This window comes from Balaenoptera physalus, assembly GCF_965194825.1.
Source record: "Balaenoptera physalus genome assembly, chromosome: 7".
Lineage (NCBI taxonomy): Eukaryota > Metazoa > Chordata > Mammalia > Artiodactyla > Balaenopteridae > Balaenoptera > Balaenoptera physalus.
The window spans coordinates 36,427,066-36,445,139 of record NC_138886.1 but is presented as its reverse complement, the minus strand read 5'-3'; the positions used below and the strand labels follow the sequence as shown (position 1 = coordinate 36,445,139).

Here is an 18,074-nt window from a genome sequence, read left to right as displayed (position 1 = left end):
ATCAACACATTCATTATTTGCTCTCAGAACCTGTCACATTTTAGGTGATGGCTCGAGTGACTGATAAAGCCATATTTCAGAAATCTGCTACTAATGGTTACCTGATACTAGTCCAAGTTGGAGATTGATGTAAACACCTGTAATGCCACACTCAGGAGGTGGAGCTGGGTTAGGTCTCGCCATTGCCAAGAAGGAAAGTCCACCATCTCTCCTATGGTAATTATGTCTGGAAGGGAGAGGAACATTTACTTTTCTGCCTACTTTCCCCTCTCCAAGCTTCTTAGTTGGGCATTCCTTGATCTGGCCCACATTTCTGGCCTCTTTGCTATTCCTCCCCTTTAGCCACCTCCACTTGTAATCAAGCAATCACTTGCTGTTGTTCACCAACCATTAGTTGCTTCTGGGCCTTGCTAATGCCCTTGAAAATGTTGAAATCTGGTTTAAGAAGTAGCTGAAAGGCCACCTCCGTAATGCCTTTCCTTTCCTCTGAGCTCCCATGGCCCTCTACGTGCAACAGCTTACCTTTTGATATTGTCTTGGTTGGTGTCATCTGGACTTGTCTTGCCTCCCACACAGGATGGGCTTCTTGAGGGTGGATGTGGCAGTTAATCAGATGTCAGTGAAGTCTGACTTTCTCGAAATCAAGAGGTGACTGGATAATATGACAAAAGTAATGCTATATGCATCCAAGGTTAGGTTGTAAAAGGCAATACAGCTTACGGCTGGTTTGTTGGAACACAGAAGCTGGTAGTCCTTGAGCCACCATGTAAAAAGCTCTACAATCCTGAAACCACCATGCTATGAGGAAGCCCAAATCAGCCCACGTGGAGAGACCTGGAAACTACAAGCAAAGAGAGATGCATGGCCAGCCCTATTCCAACCTATTCCAGCTCCAGCCACTGTCTAACTGCAAGTGCATCTGATGCCCTAAGTCAGAATTGCCAAGTAGAGCCTTTCCAAAATTCCTGACCCACAGAAACCATGAGAGAAAATGATTACCGTTTAAGCCTCTTAAGTTTTGAGGTGGTTTGTTACATAGCAGTAGTAGCTTTGGATTGTTTCTAATGCCTACATTACTCACATGGGGCTTCATAAAAAAGGAAGGAGTTGGCTCAGAAGCTCAGTGAGTGCTCAATATTTAGTTTCAAACCTCTTTCTTGGGACCACTTTGCTTTTTATGTCAGATTTTAAATGGATTCAACATAGTATTGGAAGTCCTAGCCAGAGCACTTAGGCAAGAAAAGAGTAAAAGGCATCCACGTTGGAAAGGAAGCAATAAAACTGTCACTATTTGCAGATGACATGATTTTATATATAAAAAACCCTAAAGACTCCACCAAAAAATTGTTACTAATAACAACTAATAAATGAATTATGTTGTAGGATACAAAATTAGTATACAGAAATTTGCTGCATTTCTGTACACTAATAACAAACTATTAGAGAAATTAACAATCCCGTTTACAGTTACATCAAAAAGAATAAAATACCTAGGAATAAATATAACCAAGGAGGTGAAAAAACTGTACACTGACAACTATCAGACACTGATGAAAGAAACTAAAGACAGACACCAAGCTCATGGACTGGAAAAATTAATAGTGTTAAAATGTCCATACTATCCAAAGCAATCTACAGGTTCAATGTAGTACCTATCAAAATCTCAATGGCATTTTTCACAAAAATAGAACAATCCAAAATCAGTATGGAAACACAAAAGACCCTGAATAGCCAAAGCAATCTCAAGAAAGAACAAAGCTGGAAGCATCACTCTGATTTCAAACCATATTACAAAGCTGTAGTAAAACAGTCTGGTATTGGCATAAAAACAGACACATAGATCAATGAAACAGAATAGAGAGCCCAAAAATAAACCCCTGCGTATATGGTCAGTTAAGTTATGACAAAAGAGCCAAGAGTATACAATCAGGAAAGACAATCACTTCATAAATGGTGTTGGGAAAACTGGACCATTATCTTACACCATACACAAAAATTAACTCAAAATGGATTAAAGACTTGACTATTATAAGGCCTGAAACCATAAAAATCCTAGAAGAAAACACAGGCAGTAAGCTCCCTGACATCAGTCTTGTGATGATATTTTTGGATTTGATGCCAAAAGCAAAGGCAACAAGAGCAGAAATAACTGGGACTACATCAAACTAAAAAGCTCTGCACAGCAAAAGAAACCATCGACAAAACGAAAAGACAACCTACTAAAAGGGAGAAAATATTTGCAAATCATACATACAGTGAGGGGTTCATATCCAAAATATGTGAAGAATTCATACAACTCAATAGCATAAAAACAATCCAATTTAAAAATAAGAGGATTTGAATAGACATTTATCCAAAGAAGCTAAACAGCTGGCCAATGGGTAAATGAAAAGGTGCTCAACATCGCTAATCATCAGGGAAAATGAAAATCAAAACCACAATGAGATACCACCTCACATTTCTTAGAATAGCTGTTATCAAAAACACAACAAGTGTTGGAGAGGAGGTGGAGAAAGGGAACCCTTGTGCACTGCCGGTGGGAATGTAAACTGGTGCAGCCACTATGGAAAACAGTATGGAGGTTCCTCAAAAAATTATAATGGAACTCCCATATCCAGCAATTCCAGTTCTGGGTATTTATCTGAAGAAAACAAAAACATTAACTCAAAAAGATATATGCACTCTTACATGCAGCATTATTTACATAGCCAAGGTAATGGAAACAACCTAAGTGTCCATCAACAGATGAATGGATAAATAAAATGTGGTGTAAATATATATGACAGAATAGTATTCAGCCATTAGAAAAAAAATGAAATCTTGCCATTTGTGAAACATGGCTAGACCTTGAGGGCATTATGCTAAGTGAAATAAATCAGACCGAGAAAGACAAATAACGTATGATCTCACTTATATGTAGAATGTTAAAAAAACAAAACAAAACCAAGCTCATAGAGAACAGATTGGTGGTTGCCACAGGTGGGGAGTGGGTGAAGAGGGTCAAAAGGTACAAACTTGCAGTTATAAGTCATGGGGATGTAATGTACAGCATGGCGACTATAGTTGATAATACTATATGGCATATTTGAAAGTTGCTATGAAAGTAGATCTTAAAAGTTCTCATCACAAGGGAAAAAAACCCTTAACTATGTATTGTGACGATATTAGCTAGACAGTGTGGTGATGATTTTGCAATATATGTATTTTAAAGTTATATAACAATGCTTTCTATTAACAAAGTTTTTTGGTGGGGTGGTTGTTAAATCAATTATTAAATGCTTTAAGTTATATGACCTTCAGAAAGTAAGGAGCACAACAAATCTCTTTTGGGAAGGGGAATGCTTTTAGCTAATGAGTTAATTAAGAACAAAACAAAATACAAAAGTGGCAGGATTTCCACAAGGAAATACATTTATTTTTTTAGAATTTGGCTCAGAACAGTAACATAAAAATATTTACATTAAAATAAATTAAGATGTGATCATTTATCTATATGTAATAATTATGTTGGAATATATTAGCCTTTCCATGAATTTAATAAAAACTAAGATTTGGTTTTAGATTCAATACCATCCTTCCAAATATTTGGTATGAAACTTGGTAGCAGTGCAACTGTCTGGTGTATACAGTGGTTGTAGGTTTTGTCAAAGAACAGCTGATGCCCCTTCACGGTATACCGACCCGCCCCAGACACTGATGGCCAAGCCAACTAGCTTCCTTTCCAGGAATCAGCTAGGACCTGGAGATTATTTCAGAGCTGACAGAGTTCTAAGAATCAGCCAACCTATCTTTTCACATTAACCCACCAGGAAGGAAGTAATTCAAATGCAAACTTGATTCCTTCATTTTATATGTGAACACTGAAATAATGTTGTAGAAACCTTCAGGTTTTCCTAAAATAATAAACAATCTGAAAAACATATGCATGTCCTTTTTTAGGTCATCTAAAAGTACCCATAAAAACCTGTCACTAGGCCAAATACTGTACTGACAAAATTTCCACAGCATACAGGAATATTTTATTAAATTCACCACTGAGAGATAGTGTCAAGGATGAATCGATTCATTTGGTAATGAGATATTCTTGTGAAAGCTCTTGGTAGCCTGGAATAAATTAGAATATATTTGCACTTTGGAAGTTTTTGATATGAAGAGAGGTTTGTGTGGCTTAGCAGAAAAAACACAGAGGGACCCGGGTCAAACCCTGTCTTTAAGACTCATTAGCCACGCGGCTTTAGGCACACCACTTAAGACTTAGTTTGGGGTTCTATAAAATGGGAATTAAAACACCTACCTTACTGGTTGTGAGAATTTAGAATAATGCATATGAAGCACCAAGTTCAGAGCCTGGCACACAGTAGGCACTTAATAAATGGTGGCTATCAGTATTTCTTCCAGGTTGAAATTAATAGCAAGAACCTTGGCCTTTGTTATCTTGACACCAATGCGAGCGTGGAATCTTATTTAGCCAGAATCCAGGTTCACAGATGTGGGCTCTAGGTATGACACACAACAAACACTGCCTTAATCAACACTCCAGGGTCATATTCAACATAGTATGAAAAGCTATTGAAGGGAGAGGTGTCTGCTTGTCAGTACCAACGATCCTTCTGGGATGGTTAATCTTTCAGAGGCTGTAAGTCCTAGTGGCTTCTCAGCTAGCCTTAAGAAGATAAGGACAAGGTCACTAAGGCCACTGTAATTCAGATCCCTGATCTAAAGTTGCTCAAGATTCTGAGAGAGTAATAGCAAATAACATCTTTCAACAAGTAACGTTTGGGGGTGAGAGATATATACACCTGATGTCCTTATCGTGGCCATGGTTTCATAGGTATATATATGTCAAAACTTAACCAAATTGTGCACTTTAAAAAATACCTCAATAAAACTGCTTTTGAAAGGTTTACTTATTAAGCCCTTCATGGTGAGATTTCCTTCTCCTCCCTGACTGGATCCCTTTCTGTGTTCTGAACTTAGGGTCAGAGGAGGCAGGATTAATAATCCAAACTCCAGTATCAAGGTCACACCCCAAGCAAGGCCTGCAGGTCTAAGTGGTACATCTAATAAGCAGAGTCATAAGGCTTCCTCGGCTGCTACTGTAGCTCCTTTTGGCACAGAAGATTGTGACAAGGTTTGAGCTGAAATGACCCCACAAGGAGCAGCATCTACAAAAACAGGGAAAAGTGACTTTGGAAGAGGAGACTAAAAGCAGAAACTGCCAAAGTTGCCTGCCAAATAAATTGAAATACCAAATTTGCCTTTTAAGAAATGCTCATCTAGAAGACAACCTGATTCCACCAAGGAGCTCTTGAATCTCGGTCCACGTCCACTCTTTGGAGGACTAGTAGATCCTGCGAGTCGTGTAGTCCAGAACCATGCTGGCAGCGCCGAGCAGGGCGGGTTCCACCAAATCCGAAACCACCACGTCCACGTCCTGAACCGAGGACAAGGCTTGCTGGCGGATGACGTCTTTGACAGTGTGGATATAGTGACTGGCTAGGACTCCAGAGAGGATCACAAGGGAAGGATTCATAGTGTGGAGGATGTTCACAACCCCAAGACCCAATGCTGTTCCAGCTACAGGAAAACAAAAATTAAAAACAAGTTTTCAGGGAGAGAGCCAAATCCAAAGTCAAAGAGGAAGGTGGAAAAGAGCACCAGCCAGGAATAGTTCGTTCACACTACCTCATGGAAGCAGTACTTTTAAAGCTGTTTATATGATTTATCCTTAATATGAAAAGATGATTATGTGATACTTGGAAATGAAAAGAGCTGGGTATAAAACTGTACATATACTATACTATATGATCTCAACTATGTAAAAAAAAAATAGACTGGAAGGAAATGTTAATAGTTGATATCTCTGAACAGTAAAACTAAAAGATACTTTTTCTTACTCTCCTGTATTTCTCTAAATTTCCAGAAAATGAACAAGTAGTTTTTTCATAGTTGTAAAACAAAACAAAAACCTGTTTAAAAAGGCAATGCTGCCAAATATCTTGAATGCAGTAAGTAGGAAAACTACCTCTGCCCTGGTCCTGAGGGCTGGGCATTTGCCAGAGCCCTGGGCTGTCTGAGGGCTCACCGCCCCCCCCACCCCCCCACCCCCCACCCCGCCCCCGTGGCAGAGCTGCCCAGACCCGCGTGCTCACCTGTTCTCAAGATGCTCTGGGCCTTTGCATTGCCAAGTTTCGCAGCTTGGATGAGATGGAGTGCGCCCACAGCTTCGTCTTTTGGCACTGACATCCCTTCCACCAAGAGCTGGTCTTCTGTTTGAGCAGAGGTGAGAAGGAGAAGCAGTCATTCATGAGCTGCGGAAGGCCAAGCTCATAATTATGCCTGTGGGCGGCAAGCCCCCAAGTGGGAAGATGATAATCCCTTTTCACATTTGCAAAGCTTTTTATCATTCGTAAATATCCATATACATTTGCCAGAGGGCTTTGCTGCCCTCTTGCTGCCTGCTTATACATCATCCAGAACTTCTCTAACTGGAAATCCTCAACTCTGGCCAGAGCCTCCTTCACTTCCCCCTTCCATATTAAACAGTCTTGAAGTGTGTTTTTCCCCCAAATTACCAGAACTCCTCTGCATTCATCTCCTTCCTTATCTATCCCAGATGCAAGGCTGCATTATTTGCCAGTGACCCACAGTGGCAGGAAGGCGCAGCACCTCAGAAACGGACAGACCTGGGTTCAGCTGTCAGCTCTACCACCACTGGCTGCACTACCCTGCCCATGTCGTGTCACCTCCATGTGTTTCTCTTCCAAGACTGGGGTAATGATACCTACCCTAGCAGGATTCCTTTAGGGATTAAATGAGAAAATGGACTTAAGTACTCAAGTGCTGGCCAGAGTAAATGCTAAATGAACAGTAGATATTTCTGTAGTTATCTATAGTCCTTGACTTTCTGCCCCTCACACTGCCAGCCACCAACCCAGATCAGACTCCTTCCTCATCTACTATTACTTGGGCTCTGACGGGAGAAAATCCCAACCAAGCAGACGGTTACCTAGACACCAAGTGGTGGTCTCCTATCTTCCAGGGGCCCTCACAGCTGCTCTGGCCACTCTCTCCCATTCCCCTTCATTGCCCTTCTCAGCCTTCATCTCCTCAGACCGTCTATCCCGCTCCCTCCCGCTACCGAGAGATTTCCCCATTTCTGACCTCTCAGATAAAGGACGCCTCCAGGCAGAACTCCCTTACTCTTCTGCCCCTGCTTATAAACAGGTCTGTGTTCGCACATCCCGCGTCCCGCTGCTCTCCCTCTCGCCCCTCCACCAGGGCTTTGCAGCTCATCTCTTCCGCCCTCCCCAGGGGCCTTTTGTAAGGGCTCCTCCACCCTTCCTCTCCTGCGTTCTCAACCCTCACTTCTGCTCTTACTCAGGGTAGTTAGGCTTCTGCTCCCACTTGCCTGAACTTCTTTAAGATACGCATTTACCCCCATGGGGGCAAAAACTGGTTCTTGTGGGCAAAAAAATTCTTACTCTTTTTATACAGACAGTAACAAACAACAGATAAACAATGTATCTGTGGTATTAAAGTTTCATGGGGTTGAATGATTAGGAAAAAATGTCTAAACGTTTAGGCTCCTCAGTGGGGGTGATGATAAAAATGAGACTGAAAAATAAACAGTTTTCAGGGCTTCAAATGATGTCCTTCCTCACGGTCAAAGCCAATGAACTTTCTCGTTTCCTCTTACTCAGCACTTGACACTACCCACTACTCTCCCTGAAACACTCCCTTTTTGGTTCCTGTGACTTTACCCTTTCCTGGTTTTCCTCCCTGCCCTCAAGTGCTGACATTTCACAGGATTCCACCCTCGACTCTCATCTCACTCCAAGTCTCATTCACAGGTTTAATGGCCACCTCAATGCCCACGATTCCAAATCCCGACCTCCAGTCCTGTCCCCTCTCCTGAGCATCAGACCCCTGCAGCCAGCTGCCTCCTGCGCAGTCCCACCTGCATGTCCCACTGGTTCCCAACCGTCAGCTCTGCCAAGCCCTGTTCCTCCTCTCATGGCCCCACCCCCAAAGTTGTCCACCCAGAAAACTGGAAGTCACTCTAGAACTGTCCCCCTTAAAGCCAGCCTCCATTCAACTACCATTTTCCCGCTAGGAAAAAAAAGTGTGGTGAAGAATCTAAAATTTGGATCTATGTCTTTTCCCTAAAATTTTTCAGTGGTTTTTCCATTAGCTGCTGGTCCTGGCTTACCTCTTGCTGCACTATACCCTGCCTTGCCCTTATGCACCAACACCACTGTTTCCTATGCTTGGAAATGCTCCCTGGCTCATCCAAACTTGCCTCAATAATTCTATTTACCCTCTTGACTCTCAACTCCCAGGACAGCACCCTAACGCTCCCTTCCCTATATGGAGAGGGCGGGGAGGGAACACTGGTGTCCTTCCTATATGCATCTATGTTCCTTGGCCATCGTTCTCATTGCACTTGACACACCATGTTGTAATGATACTAAACGACTCCCTCTTGCATTAGACTAGAAACCATCCTGACATTTATAACATGTCCAGAAATAGGTGTAATTCAAATAAACCTCTCAGAGTTGAAAAACTGTAATATGTTCATCCATTTAATTCTCCATTAAAATCTGTATTAAGTACCCAACCTGTGCTAGGGGCTGAGAAGGCAAAAATGAAAGACATCTCCCCTGCTATTCTGGAGCTCAAGACCCCGGCCCTCCCAGTGCTGGAGAGGAAGGGTATTAATACGGGTCAGGACCAAGGAGACTTTGAGCTGCAGTATGTGGAGCCCTGATTTTCCTCTAGGGAGTGAAAAGGTTAAAAGTTCTGGCATCAGCGTTCAGCTCTCTTTGGAATAATTACTCTGAAGTACTTGTCTACCATTTGGCTATTTAATTCCTCAGGTGAAAGAAACCGACCATCATGTAGCTTTTTTGCTTCCCTCTGCAAGGCCATTCCAGAGGCATATGCTTCAATACACCCATGGCTTCCACAGGAACAGTCAGGCCCATCCAGGGACACCACAATGTGGCCAAGCTCCGCAGCGCAGAAGGAGCTGCCATGGATCAGTTCATGCTGATGGATGATCCCCCCGCCAATTCCTATAGTGAGAGACGACAATCACTGAAGTGGCTCTGCACCTGAAACAGAAAACTGTGCTATGGCAATGCCTCCTCTGTTTAGCAAAGCTTTGGAATGTGAGGTTCTATGTGGTGCCTACTTTCCTAGATAGCTGAAACTTACTAAGTACCAAAGCTTTACCTGGAATCATTTTGTATGGAAATATTTTTAGCTGATCCTCCAATGCCCTGTGTTGCATCTGCTTGGCTCACTATGATTTCAACTTGGTTCTCACCAAGGCCTTTTCCAACACTCAAGTAAGAGCCTAGCAGCCATGCAAGCACAGTTGCCCAGAAGCAACTGTCAACCAAGGAGAGACAGGAGCCAGCAGATTAAGTGGACAACTCTGGGTAGTATTCTGCAGGCTTTCTGGGAGGTTCTGGTAGATTTCAGCCCCCACTGTCCTCAAGGCAACTTTGATAATACATCCTCTAATGGCTCTCCTACTCTGTTCCATCCTTCCCACTCCCTCACTCCTGCTTCTCAGAATCACCTCCAAAATAAAATACCCACACTGAACTCCTTGTCTCAGGCTCTGCTGTGGGAGAAACCCAAGATAAGACAATCTTTCTGAAAGGTTTCATACACCACCTGCTTTCTTAAACAGAGAATATGAAACATGGTTTTGCCTCTTTGTAATGCCACCATGTCTAAAAATCTGTGATTCAATAATTACGAATTTCGATGACTATTTTTTGTTACGGAGTTGAGGAGTTAGTAAGGGGTAAAGGGCATTTTGCTTTAATAGGGTCTGCATTTTAGAGTTGTCCTGCCATCTCTTACTTCTTATGGCACCTACTCATCAACCCTCACTCCTCTAATTTGCAGGTTATTACTGCTCTGAACTAGGAAATGATATCCAAGCTTGCTAAAACTGTGTCCGAGATTAAGAGAAGTGCATGAGCTCAGCATTAGGGAGGTAGTATAAAGTGGAGTTTAAGAGCACACACGGTTTTATACATATTTGGACAGCGCAGGGAACTCCACTTCGCTGTACAGTAGAAACTAACACAACATTGTAAAACAGCTATACCCCAATTAAAAAAAAAAAAAAGAGCACGCATGGTTTGAAGTTAGGCATATGTGGGACCAAGTGCTGCCTCGAACACTGACTAGCTGAGCCTGTCTTCTCATTTAAAATTGGGATATCAGCAAAAGTGGCAGAGTAGGGAACTCCAAAAGCCCATCCCTCCACTAAAGCAATGAACAAACTGGCAAAAACTGTCAGAATCGAGTTTTTTGGAACTCTGGAAACTAACCAAAACTTTACAACAACCAGGGGAATAATTAATCAAGAAAAAAACGGCTGAATCTTAATAAGAGATTTCTGGCATTTTCTGGTCCCATCACGCCCACCCCTCACGCCCCAGCTTGGCGATGGCCTAGAATAATAGCCTACATTCCCAGTACAGATGGCAGTACTGGAGAGAGCAGAATGAACCTTCTTCTCAAAAAACTGTGGTGGTTTGTTTTGACCTGCTTGGTGGCTCCCGGAGGACCAGCTCAAAGGGCTTGCCTTTATCTCACCTACCCCAGAACTTTCCCAGGGCTGAGGGGGGCTATCCAGGGGGCACTCATCAAAAACATTTAAAGGCAAAATATAGTTATTAGTCTCTACTGCCTAGGGCAATGGACAACAGTTGTGACAAACAATATACTAACCAAAGAGAGTAGGAGGAAATCCTGGGGAATGAGCAATGAGAAGCTTTGGGGAATAAGAGCTTTGACTAGCTCGGACAATTCCTGGGAATTTAGAAGGCCACATGCATGCACAGGGCTGGGCACACGCTCAGAAAAGACCTGGGCGGGCCCTCAGCTCTCACCTTCAGGCTCTACTCAAGCAGGAAGTGAAGGTGAAAGCTGACTTATAAACTGCCTGGCTGAGTGGTAAAGGCACGTGCCCCAACACACACCCTAGCTCCTGAAGCAGGCGTCTCTACTCCTCTTACCTGTGCCTGTGATAAGCGTCACAAAGTTTTCAAGGCCCTTTCCTTGGCCGAATTTCCTTTCTGCCAGGGCAGCACAGTTGCCATCATTGTCTACCCATACGGGGAGATGCAAAGTGTCAGACAGGGGGGTCCTGAGATCCACAGAGTTCCACTCTTGAATCAGTTTGGTTGAATGCAGCACAATTCCTTCCCGAGGATTTACACGGCCACCTGTGGAAATGCCTGAGCTCCACCACAAACACAAGGAAAATGATTCTGATGAGCAATCTCAGAAAAGTGTGCCGACTTTCTGGGCTTGGAACACAAATTAATTCACCCAAGATCTCCTAAAACATACATTACCAAGGACTGCAAGGAAATGTAAGGCAGTTCTGAGCTAAATCTGTGGCTCCCCATAGATTGACAGTTCCATCAATGCTTCCCTCACAATGTTTGTTGGGGTCCCAGGAAGGCCCCATGCTTGGGGCCCACAGACAGGACCTGGAGCCATCTACACACAGGGCAGACAGTGACCTGATGTTCCATCATGCATCAGAACTCAGCAAACTTTGTACATTAAAATGAACGTTGCTTAGGTATGTAATTTACAATCTCACCTACTCCCAAAATTCTGCAGTTCAGTTTTACAGCTTCTGCTGCAGCTTCTACACACATCTGTAGGATTAAATTAATCCTCTCTTCATAGGTTTTAGGATTGAACTGAGTATACTTCTTAACTATTTCACCCTAAAAGAGAAAAAACAGATCTGTCTCATGGTCTCAGCTAAGGAGCATACAGTGAATGTTTGACCTTTTTCATGATAAATCAGACATTACTCTAGGACAGTACTGCAGAGTCAGATGACTGCTGGGGAAGGGATCCACTGTCTGGCTTGGGCCAGCCCTGGGATACACTCAAGTAGTTTCCTGGGAAGACAACCTAGCATATGGCCGTTGAAGCAATGACAACTCCACAGCCAACCAGATGGGCCCTCTCTTAAACAAAAGGTGAATGTTGGCTAATCTGAATCGTCATTAAAAGGTCATTTTTAACTCTTTCAGGTTGACAAAATTTCCTTGTTTAAATACTGAAGCAACTAAATAAATATCCTAAGTCGTTAAGCTTTAATCACCTGCCATAACTGAAGTCAATAATGGTATGGAACCATGATGTTTAAATTACTGTGCTTGGTGATATGTTTTAATACCAATCAGGGACCATCCCTCCTAATTATTCTTGTTTTTAAATTTCTTTGCTCTTCTCACTTGTATATTATTTTAAGTAAATTTCAGAATAATGCTGTTAAACTTTAAAAAACCTCACTGAAATATTGACTAGAATTACGTTAAACTCATAATTCAATTTGGAAAGTGCTGACATTTAAAAAATACTCAGCACTCCTAACCAGGATATTTTTCAAGCCTTTATATTTTATAGTAAAGTTTTTAGATTTTCTTTTTATAGATCACATAGTTTTCTGGTTTAGGAAACCAGAAAACTTTATTTTATAAGTTCTGTTGTTGTTCTAAATAGGATCTTTTCCCATTCTTCTGTTATTAATGGATTTTTATCCATTTACAAGGGTTAAAGCTGTCACTAATGACTGTCATTAAAAATAAACCTAGTTGCGCTTCTCCGCCTTCACTGTGCATCAGAACCACCTGGGCAGCTTTGAACAAATATTGATGCCTAGTCCCTACCCCCAGAGACTGGCATCTAACTAGTCTAGGGTGGGAGCCAGGCATCCATGTATTTTTTAAAGCTTCCAGGTAACACTAATGTGCAATCAGGGTTGATAAATACCTACAGAAAAACTCAAATCTTTACCTACAATTTCATATAAGTAAAAAGTTATTGATATTTATATATTTATCATAATATCTAGCCATTTTACTCAATTGTGTTATTAATTCTACAAGCTTATTGGTTTATTCATATTATCTATAAATAGTATTTTTTGTTTTGCCCTGTCCACAATTGCCATTTTTGCTTTTCGTTCCTTGCTTTATTCCCTTCCTAACTTTGAGAATTATGTTAAATGTTGCAGAAAACATCCTTCTTTTCCACTTGATTTTAATAGGAATGCCTCTAGAAATGCCACTACAGAGGGTGTTCACCATTGATATGGAATATATCATCTTTATGTTAAGAAAATATTTTTCTATTAATACTTTTTAAAGAGTATTTAAAAAGGAGGCCTTTGTCTTCACTAGATAAAATTATGTTTTGTTTTGCTTTTCTTTATTTGATCTAAACAACTCTGTGTTTAAAATCCTCTGCATTTCTCATGGATTCCTGAAATTTCACACATCTACAATGCTTCAAACAAAGATTTTTCTGTTAGGTTTATTCTTCCTTGTTAAGTCATCAGAGATCATTTTAACATGGACAGTTTGGTGTTTTATAAAGGCTCTGTCAACACTGCGGTGATGGTTTGGTTAAGAGATTGAAGGTATGCTGTACGCAACTAAAATCATGATCTAGAGGAGAAGCAATTCCCCTCACCATTTGCAGACACCCTCCCCTGGGTAGTGAGAGTAATCAACATACTCCATGCTCCAAGCTGTTACCAAGTATAGAATTTCAGGTCTCCTGGGTGGCAGATGCTCTCTCTGATGCCTAATGGGTCTCCCATTGTCAACTCAAGTCTACTAACTTGGATTCCCTGAGAACTTTACTTCTTTAAAATGTTAGTGATTAGTAAAATAGTGAGACACACATTGTAGTGGAACCAAAAGTCAATACTGTGGGCAAATGATTACAAGCTCTTGTGTATGTTTCCAGTCCTACCTTCCAACCACACTTTTTAAAAATCAACTACTCATATGGGATATAAAGTTAAGACCTTAGGAGTTATTTTACCTTCATGCTGACTATTGCAACTCGGAGGTTCGTCCCACCAAGATCAACAGCCAAGGCACTCAGAGTTTCAAGAATATGGTCAATATCTTGGGAGATGTTATCCTTCACAGGAGGAAAACAGAATTTCTTTTGTAGTGGCTCTTGAAGATCAATAGATTTGAGAAACTTCAAAATCCTCGGAACAGCATTTCCATCCCCATATATCTTTGAACTGCAATGTCCAAAGAGTCAATTAAATTGTTTCTCTTGTACATATTAAATTATATTGAGGACATAGTATTATTGGAATCTGAAATTTCGGGTAATAAATAGTTTGGGCTTCTTCTTTTAAAATAACAACATCTGGGTCTCTTCAGCAACACTGTTAACTAAATACCTTCATATTATCGATAGAATATCTAAAACCATTGTTGATTGAAATACAACTGTTTCCTGCCTGAGATATCATTAACAAATTGCCTGTAAGATCAAAGAAAAATTATCTTTGTTAAGCCAATTTCAGAATATATCATAGTTTGGGACAGTAAAAAAATTTTTTTTTGATTTTTTGGTTTTCATCTTTACTTCTGTAGGGAAAAAATTATTTTCAGAAAAAAAGATTCAAATAAAGGAAAATCTGATTAATTTGAAACAGGATAGTCTAAATTACAATGCTGAACTATACTATTTTTAAAGAAAATCGTTACATTACTTTCTAATACTTATAGAAATTCAAAATAGGCTAAAGCAGTAGTTCCTAGCATAAGTGCTATATTAATTAACTGAGACAAATAAATTATTCTCCACTGGAACCCTTGGTAGAGTAATAGGGGGTATATTAGCAAGCCCTGTCTCACCAGCAGATAGGGACCTCTAAGGATGTAGAATGACAGCACCATTAGGATGACTAAACAGCTTGAAAATGGTGCTCAGAGAAGCTCCTGTTTTAAATCACTTTAAAAGTATACACTCACCAAGGGTACTGTTTACCAAACTGAAGGTGCAGAGCTTGCAATATTTTGTCTTGGGTATCAGCATCCCGGACATGAAGGACATTCTCCCCTAGGTAAATCCAGTGCCGTATGGTGATTCGGAAGTGGGAGAAGCAAAAGAATATAGAAATGAGCAGTGTGTCGTGCTCATAAGTAGCCCTGAAACCCAGAAGGCTTCGAACAAGTCTTCTATTAGAGAGACGAACTTTTCTACTTTGTACCTTTTAAAGCACTCTCAGCAAGATCTCCATATATCAGATACTTAAGGGCCGTAGGTTCCTTTATTCCCAAAGAGAATAAATCAAGCTCTTGTTTATTGGAATAAATAAGGTAATTAATCCAGTATCCACTTGCCACTCATCTATTCATCCAGCATGTCCACTCTTTCCATCTGCCCTGCCTTCCATCTACTCAGCCAGTTGTGGGATCAGTTGGTCAGGCCAGGTTGCCAGTTAGTCAACTGGCCAGTCACCTGTTGATGCAGTCACTTCCTTTCCATACATTTTCTGACCAATTTGAGGGAGTAAATACAGTGACAATGACATGTTTTTTCAACAGACTTGGCTATGAAGAGGAGAAAAGCAGAAGGGTGGTGGCTGGGGAGAGGTTGTGTTGTATTGTTTTGTTTTGAAGATACCAGAGACTTAGGCATGTTTAAATGCTGAAGAGGCTAAAGATACATGGAAGAGAAACGTCCTTGAGAAGGGAAGAGGGGTGGGGATTTAGAACACAGGCAGAAGGCTGAGCAGTGGACAGGCAGGGGTGACCCCACACCCTCCAATGTAAAGAAGGTAAGAAGGAAAGGATGGAGGGGCACGTGTTTGTGTAAGTGTGGTGGCAGAAAGGACAGACTGCCATTTTTTTTTTTAAGAGAAATCTTTTTTTTAAAAATAAATTTATTTATTTTTGGCTGCACTGGGTCTTCGTTGCTGCACACGGGCTTTCTCTAGTTGTGGTGAGCGGGGGCTACTCTTCGTTGCGGTGCGCGGGCTTCTCATTGTGGTGGAGCACGGGCTCTAGGCGTGCAGGCTTCAGCAGTTGTGGCATGCAGGCTCAGTAGTTGTGGCATGCAGGCTCAGTAGTTGTGGCTCGCGGGCTCTAGAGCGCAGGCTCAGTAGTTGTGGCGCACGGGCTTAGTTGCTCCGCGGCATGTGGGATCTTCCCGTACCAGGGATCGAACCCGTGTCCCCTGCCTTGGCAGGCGGATTCTTAACCACTGCACCATCAGGGAAGTCCCAGGACAGACTGCTTTTGATATAAGACCCTGGTACCAAATCCAATGTTCACATCTTATTTGAACTCTTAGCATCATTCAACACCACCTCCTTGAAACCCTTTCTTTTCTGGACTTTAATAATATCACACTCCTGGTTTTCTGGCAGTTCCTTTTCAGTCTTCCCTCCTGGCCCTTCCCTCCTCATCAGAAGGGCTCCAGAGTTTGGTCCTAGGCTCCATTCTCTTCCCTATTTACATGTTCCCCCTGGGTAATCTCATTTCATCCCTTGGTATTAAATACCATTTCTGGCAGAGTGCGTCATTATCCTCAATATCCTTTGTACAGTAGCAGAATTTTTAGCTTGGCATCTAATCACCCAGCTAAAGGGTATATGTATTCTTCAGCTACCCTTGCAGCTGGATGTGGCCATGTGACGACATTCTGATAGGATGTATGAAGAAATACTTGCAACTTCCAAGTTGTGCTTTTAGAGGGAAGGACATCTTCCCCTCTCCTCCTTTCCCAGTGGCTAAAATGTGCACTTGACAGCAAGAGCTGGAGCAACCATCAAGAAGATAGATGGAGGCTAAGTCTCTGATGACTTACCAGTGAGAAACAAAGAAAATCTAACTTATTTGAGGCACTATTATTTTGGGTCTCTCTGTTACAGCAGCTGAACTGATATCCTAACTAAACACCATCTATACACCATCACTCTCAAATTTGTATCTTCAACTTCAACTCTCCCTGGAACAACATAGCTGCCAACCTGCCATCTCCACTCATATCTAATAGGCATCTCAAACTTAACATGGCCATTAGAGAACTCTTCATTCTACCCGCTCCCAAATTATTCCTTCCTCAGGGTCCTCCATATCAGGAAAGAATACTCCCACTACTCAGACCAAAAGTGTAAGAGTTATTGTTGATTCCCTTCTTCATTTTACTGGGCACAGGAAAACGAAAGACTAGCATTCATATAACATATTCAATCACATTCTCTCTTAAACACAGCCATCAAAGACCATAGTTAACTAAGAAACTCTTAGCTCTGATATTACAAAGACAATAAAAAATTTGGTAATCATTGTGTGCTACCTATAGGTTTCAGGCTACAATTGGTCATTAACCTCATTCACTCACTTATTGATAAACACATATGCCGGCACTGATACGTGCATACTTTATAGTAACTCATACAAATGTATTAAGCTTAGTCAGTTGAAATATAAGCAAAGGTAAATACCTGTTTCTCTTCCAATCTGACGTGTTCCTAGGTTGATCACAGGTGTTCCAAAAGCTCCAACCTCTCGTACCCCACAGCTGCTGTTCCCAATCATACAACCAGCATGGGCAACCAGCTGTATAAACTGGTCAAATGGGACATGTTTAACTGCACGAAAATTGGGATGATGCTCAATGCCCTTCTTCCGCATCACTCGAACCATCTCTTTGCTCCCTGTGAAAATGAAAAGAACCAACTGTTAAATGGTTTACGAGATAAAGGAACAATTTTCATTGGCAAGTATAGCCCCACTTAAAGAAATATCCCCTATAAAAACTCATAACAGTTATTAGGGAAATAGTCATTTTAATTACTGATCTTTTCATGAATGATGAACATCCAAAACATCTGGTCAGCCCTCTGTTTCAACTCATCTAGAAACGTCAAACAGCAGCAGTGGGTCTCTTCAAACAGCACTCCACAAAGCAAATACTAACACCCCAGTAAAAGCTTTTACCTTACCAATTAAGAGGCTCAAGACAGGCCAACAGTATCTCTTAAGCCAGGAGTTCCTAAATGGAAAGGTCTCGGGCTCCACATACCAAGCTGATCAGAGGGCCTCTGCCTCAGCTATGCGCACATCTACATTAACGACAGCTCAAGGGGACAGCAAGCACTCCCACTTACGTGGACTGAACAAGCTCTAAGCAAATACACATAGATTCTGATACTGTGGCTGATATTTTACTTTAAATGCATGACTTTTTTTGGA

General features: G+C 41.5%; 2 protein-coding genes across 5 annotated transcripts in view; one reads left to right on the top strand and one right to left on the bottom strand.

The window, feature by feature from the left end:
• Positions 1-18,074, top strand: part of CCIN (calicin) — a 399,321-nt gene that overhangs the window by 39,732 nt on the left and 341,515 nt on the right. The gene's annotated exons all lie outside the window — the stretch shown is intronic.
• Positions 3,390-18,074, bottom strand: part of GNE (glucosamine (UDP-N-acetyl)-2-epimerase/N-acetylmannosamine kinase) — a 45,143-nt gene continuing 30,458 nt past the window's right edge. For 3 of the 4 annotated variants that reach the window (XM_082468635.1, XM_082468632.1, XM_082468634.1), the window contains 8 exons: positions 17,324-17,536; positions 14,844-14,931; positions 13,891-14,101; positions 11,645-11,774; positions 11,049-11,270; positions 8,894-9,080; positions 6,153-6,266; positions 3,390-5,577 (listed from right to left, as the gene is read on the bottom strand). In XM_082468635.1, coding sequence (XP_082324761.1) covers positions 5,277-5,577; positions 6,153-6,266; positions 8,894-9,080; positions 11,049-11,270; positions 11,645-11,774; positions 13,891-14,101; positions 14,844-14,931; positions 17,324-17,536 — 1,466 coding nt within the window. In that variant the 3' untranslated portion in view covers positions 3,390-5,276. Of the gene's footprint in view, positions 5,578-6,152; positions 6,270-8,893; positions 9,081-11,048; positions 11,271-11,644; positions 11,775-13,890; positions 14,102-14,843; positions 14,932-17,323; positions 17,537-18,074 lie in introns of all 4 variants that reach the window. The other variant, XM_082468633.1, reaches the window with a different exon arrangement.